The sequence below is a fragment of the Ptychodera flava genome, chromosome 15, assembly GCF_041260155.1.
Source record: "Ptychodera flava strain L36383 chromosome 15, AS_Pfla_20210202, whole genome shotgun sequence".
NCBI classification, from domain to species: domain Eukaryota; kingdom Metazoa; phylum Hemichordata; class Enteropneusta; family Ptychoderidae; genus Ptychodera; species Ptychodera flava.
Window position 1 is genome coordinate 23,319,281 of NC_091942.1, and position 6,280 is coordinate 23,325,560.

General features: G+C 36.9%; 1 protein-coding gene across 1 annotated transcript; it reads left to right on the forward strand.

The window, feature by feature from the left end:
• The first annotated feature begins 2,448 nt into the window (after positions 1–2,448).
• On the forward strand, positions 2,449–5,213 carry LOC139151586 (cytochrome P450 1B1-like). The gene has a single exon (XM_070724488.1). The coding sequence runs from the start codon at positions 2,630–2,632 to the stop codon at positions 4,172–4,174; it is 1,545 nt and encodes a 514-aa protein (XP_070580589.1). The 5' UTR covers positions 2,449–2,629; the 3' UTR covers positions 4,175–5,213.
• Positions 5,214–6,280: the final 1,067 nt, after the last annotated feature.

Below are 6,280 nucleotides of genomic sequence, written 5' to 3' on the forward strand. Positions count from 1 at the left end.
AAAGCAGAATATGAAAAGTACATTTAGCGACCCAATTATCTTTACAATATACTAAACGAAAGTTCGGAAACATGCTTGATCGGAGATCCGCATCAAGCAACCAGGGGTGTCTGCCAGGGAGAAAACGACTAATGCGTGCTGACGATGTCTTCGTACCTAGGTGTAGATTTGTGGTAGTATGCATGGCATGTCTCGTCCAAACGCTATAGGCTCTCATTGCCCTAAGTACCGCACGTCGGAGATCGCTCGGCATGAGTCTTCATCGTGCACAGTTTTGCGGATACAAATTGCAGGATCTTATGTCAAACGGCTGCTTTAAGGGTCACCACATCATCAACAAAATACCTGTGAGATATGAATGCCTTTCTTTTCATTTTGGACATGCCTATTGAATGACGTATAATGTACGCAGGATGTTTATCTTTTATGATGTTTGCAATGTGTACAAGGTAAGTATATACATACGAACATGAAACTGTGAACCTGTGTGGGATTGTATTTATAAAAGCCACTGTTTTCAGTGCGGACAAGAAGCTAGATTACCATATCTTGATACCTCCTCAATGCCAGAGCAATTTCTCTCATGGGCAGACGGTCTCTGAACAAAAAAGAAAGCAGAAAAGTTGGCATCTTTCTCCTTTTTTGTAAGTGACGATGTCCTGGTGAAAAGACGGCTCAGAGGAACTCTCCTTCTTCATCTTGTTGTTTTTACAGCGTTGTATATGTACCATCAACAAGTGTCACGGTGATGATCCGAAACTGAAGTGGAATCAAGGTCTCACTTCGTCTGCTGATACAGTAAGTGCGAAATTCGCTATAAAATATTTTATGATCCGAAGACAAAGCCTCATTTACTGTGCAGACGGTATATGATAGTGACGAAAGAAGACATGAGGGAATCTTTCAAGGCGAAACTTGACATAAAGCCACCGTGAAATTTTATATCATTCAATGTCTTCGCCCTTTATACATTTACATGCTTGCTCTACGGTAGAGTATTACTGAGTAAATGCTTTAGTAACTGTGACGGATAACCTCAATCATGCAATTATTTTCATTAAATTTGAGTTTCCTTAACATTGAATGTTACATTCGCATAGTGACTGAATTTGCCGTGGTTTTCTGAGGGTCTACCAGACTCATCAATACAAGAATAAAGTCGACACATTCAGATAATAAATAACAAGATACATGAACAAACGCGAATATTTTGCAAATGCTTAAAATTATCTCAATCTTATAAAAGTGTCGGTTTATTGAGACAAAGATGTGGTAGGATAAATAAGGACAGGAAAGGCTAGTACGTATCAGAAGTAAAATATTGTGCAGGATATTACGTGTATATAAGTATGCAGGCTGATGAATATCAGAATTAAATGACCGTGCAGGGTATTGTGTTTGAGTATGCTAACAATATCATTGGACAAGGATATATGAGAGCAATTTTGAAATAGTCTTCCTAAACTCTTTCTACGAATTACAGTAGATAAAACTAACCCTGACCCTGACCCTAACCCTGACCTCTTGTTCTGATCCCTAACCTAAGACATTTTGACCTGTACCGTTGCAGTACTTTTGACGATTGTTGTATCTAATGTTTGTCATTAAACTAATAATTCGGCCTTTCTTGTACGATTTAAAAAAATAGTAATCAACGTTTGAAACAACAATTCATAAAAAAGTTTTAAGCGGCGTTTTAATATATTTCTCTTCTACACACACACACACATACACACACACACACACACACACACACACACACACACACACATATATATATATATATATATATATATATATATATATATTCATGTCACTGAAGAAATAAATTTATTTCATCTTCTACTTCTTGATTATTACAGTGTTCACATGCTGTATCCATTAATAATGTTTCGGTGTGTATTACCTCTTTGTGTTTTCAATTTATGACGCTAGTGAAAACGTTGTGAGGGTTTCCTGTAATTTTTTTAATTATTTCAAGATGTTTGCTAGAAACGTTTCTTACATGTTCTGTGTATTCATTATTAATTTTACGAGTCTGTTTCTAATTATCACAAACAATTTGTCTTTATAATTTTTCCGCATATGCAGGTTGCAGTATCCTTATATATTTCACAACCCTGTCTTTGAGAGGATCATCTGAGATTCAGGGAAGTTATTTTCATTTCTACTTTCAAGTGTAGATTCAATACCCTTGTAGCATTTACTATTTATACTTATGTTAACAACAAAGCCATCTTTTGAAAAAGGGTTATCACTTTTATTGTTTTACTTTATTAATGTTTGTAAGAAATTGCGGTCAGATATCTTCGGAGTTCACTGTAAATGGCCATCTTGGAAGAATCTAGGAGTATTTTCAATAAAGGACTGCAACAAATAGTGAACATACTCTGGGCAGACCTTTTACGGTGACCCCTCTTCTTTTTGCATAATACACACGTCACTGGTAACCCTGTTGGCTATGTAAAGTGACGGGTGCCTTGCAAATGTTGTTTTCAGTCGCCATTCTCTCGGTACTAGTCCAAAGAGCTCGAGGACGTTCTTGTAACTCTGTAGAGTGAAGGTCGCACAGCCAAGACTAATACTGTAGTAACTCAGTCACGTTTACATACGACGAACATCCAGAAAAATGTACTGGTTTCTCGTCATTTTGACACTTCTCATCGGAGCGTCTTTGCTGAAACTTGAATGGGGTAAGCACAGTGTGACACTTGGTACAATGCCAGGGCCTAGGGGATGGCCTGTCGTCGGATCTCTCCTCTCCCTTGGCGAACTTCCACACGAAACGTTCTCTCAAATGGCAAAGATCTATGGAAATGTCTTCAAGGTACGCCTCGGAAATCGAACCATAGTAGTGGTGAATGGTATGAAAGCTGTACGAGACGCCCTTTTGAAGCAAGCCGTGACCTTTGCAGGGAGACCAAAGTTCTTTAGTATGCAGAGGCTGCCCGTAAACGAATCTAACTTTTTCATACAATCTCATAGCCAAAGGTGGAATGAACAGCGCAAAATGGTCGATTCGGCTTTGAAGATTTTCGTTGATGACAGACCAAAAGTCATGCAGGAAAAGATCATAACAGAAGGCAATGAATTAGTGAGAATTCTGACAAAGGACGGCAAGGGTAACATTCTCGATCCACACGATGACCTACATTTGTCTGTTGGAAATATCTTATCTTTTGTACTCTTTAATACAAGCTATAGCCATGATAATGATAAATTGAAGGAAATATTCAGCATGGTCCAGAAAATTACAAAATATTTAACAGGAAGTGGCGGTCTCGATGACTTTCTGCCATTGTTCAGACATTTTCCAAGCCGACAAAGGGACGAATTCGATAGGGCACAGGAGCTCCAACTTGGCTTTCTTCGTGAACAGATAAAGAAACATCAGCTGACATTGAAAGACGGAAATCCGGAAGATGTAATCGCTTACCTGCTGAATATACGTAAGTACGGCAGAGAAACAGAGGTGGACATAGTTCAGAAAGATGAAAACATTGCAGCTATGTTAGATAGTGTGTTTGGAGCAGGCTTTGACACCATGGCGAAAACTCTCTACGTGTTTTTCTTATATATGATATTATATCCGAACGTTCAGGAGAAGGCGCAACAAGAAATTGACATTTTCATCGGAAGGGACCGTCCTCCAGCCTTCACTGATCGGCAATACCTCCCGTATGTGGATTCCCTTATCTACGAACTACTGAGACACGCAACATTGGCGCCTCTGTCAGTGCCACACGCTATGGTGAATGACACCAGATTTTATGGCTTTGATATTCCAAAAGATACTCCTGTGTTCCCCAACCTTCACTCGGCGAACTTTGACGAAACAGAATGGGAAGATCCTGACCAATTCAAACCAGAGCGATTTCTCTCACAAGACGGAGAGTCTCTGAACAAAGTGAAAGCTGCAAAGCTGGCGTCATTCTCTTTTGGCAAGAGGCGATGTCCTGGTGAACAGTTGGCTCAAAAGGAACTCTTCTTGTTCATCACGTTGTTTCTACAGCGTTGTACTATCAACAAGTGTCCAGGTGATGATCCGAAACTGAAATGGAATCATGGTCTCACTCTATATCCAGACAGGTTCAAAATATTGACCACATCTAGAAATCCGTCATCCGATCAATTAGTTTCGCAGACGGAAGAAGACACTGAGAACATATTTTAAGCACACGTAAGCACACATAAGACATTCGAAATGTTTTGTCATTTTATGTTTTCATCTCTTTTACATTTGCATGCTTGTCATTAAAAGATTGAGAGGTACTCTGCATGGTCGACTGGTACAATTGTTCAATTGCTGTTATTAAATTTCAATGTCTTAAGACTTAATTTTGCATTCACACTGTGACTTAACGTTCCGTAGTTATTTATGTGTATGTTTGACTGATAAATATAAAGGTAAAGTTATAAAACCAATTTTGAATCCAAGCTTTAGAGTAAATTGGTACATTCCGGTATTCAATTATTTGATACAGGAGTTTACTACAAGCGAGGACATTCTTTAGTAAACTCTTTTAAAACGTTCAAAGCTTATGACTGTGTGGATTTATTGAGAAAAAGGTATGTTAGGTCAAATGTTGGATTCTGGCTAGAAAAGCTGTTGAAAAGATCATGCAGGATATTGCGTTTAGTATTCTAGCGGCATTATTTGAAAGAAAGATATGAGAGCATTCTTTAAATAAGCCTCTTTATCTCGTTCTACGATCCCAAATCTGACTTTTTGCTATCAACCCTTTCCCCAGTTTTCTATTCCCTGACCTTTGACATTTTGACCTTTTAGGTTGCAGTACCTTTTTTGATTGTTGTGTCCAATGTTTGTGATGAAATTTTTAATTCAGTCTTTGTAGTCCTGTTTTCAAAACAACTTTAGTAATCCACAATTGAAACAACCATTCATGAAAACTTTGTTATTAATCTTAATGAATAAACTTATAAAGACGGTATTAACATCATTCTTAAAAAACATGATCATGCACTTGTGAACGCAAACGTTTGTGGTACATTGATTGGACTGTAATACCCTATAGATTTAATAACTTTACACATGAACAATTCTACAATAGGCAGACACCTGAAAGTTTTTACCACCATATCATTAACATCAATATTTTTAAACATTTCAATTCTAATACTACAATTTCATCTGAAGCTATCTTTCATTCTGCCAATACATGTACGAAAATAAATCTACCTATATCTATGAATACATGTAATAATAATTTCTTTACTACACGCTTTGATATATAGTTGAAGTAGATATTGTTCAATAACATTTTACAGGGTCAATCGTGCACACACCAACACACCACGGAGTAGTTTCTGTGTATCATCCTTTTTGTTTTATTCATTGTTTATAGCTGACATTGTATGCAGTACATGTATATTGCTTTTACTTTCCATTAAGGGACTGGTCAGTTTCTTCGGCCTGGGGGGGGGGCGGTGGATTCCTATTCAAAATTTTGAAAACAGGGTGACCCCCCCGGCGCGCGACATAGGTAAGACAAAAGGTGGACATAAATTATATATATATATATATATATATATATATATATATATATATATATATATATATATATATATATATATATATATTATATATATATTACATTTTACATATATTTATATTTTAAATAGTCATGCTATGTTTTAATGAAATTGTTGACATGCCAGTTGTAAGATAGGAATTTCAAAGTGTCAATCTTAAAGTTTAAATACAGTACATTTTGTATGAGCTGTATTTTGAATGAGCTGTGAATGTATTTCATAGATGTCCTGAACTTTTGTACAGAAATGGATGTCAATCATTAATATCAAAGAGGAAAAAGCAGTGAATCAAAAACTTTGATGGGTGTTAAGACTTGTCAACCATCCAATTAAATCTCCTGAGGAGCCACAGAGAGCTTTTTAGCCAACTCTGATGTGTACAGTATCTGAGAGGACCTTTTCTTGTAACATTGAAACCATAGAAGCAAAGCTAATAATGACAAAAACTGCCTTTTTAACTGTTATTTTGTTCATAAAAAAGCATCTTCCTACAGAAAACCTGTGACAAAAAGGAAAATAATTGCATCAATGAGAAGGAAAGATATCTTGTCATTTTTCTATCTCTAAAATAAGTCACTGTATCAGTTCAGTTCAGTTCAGTTCAGTTCGGAAAAGGGAGAGATATCCTTCACCGGATAATAGATCCCTCTGGCAAATGCATAAAAATAGATGACGGTCAACAGCTTAACAGGTACACATGTAGGAGTCGTAGGAGTTTTTGAAGGCA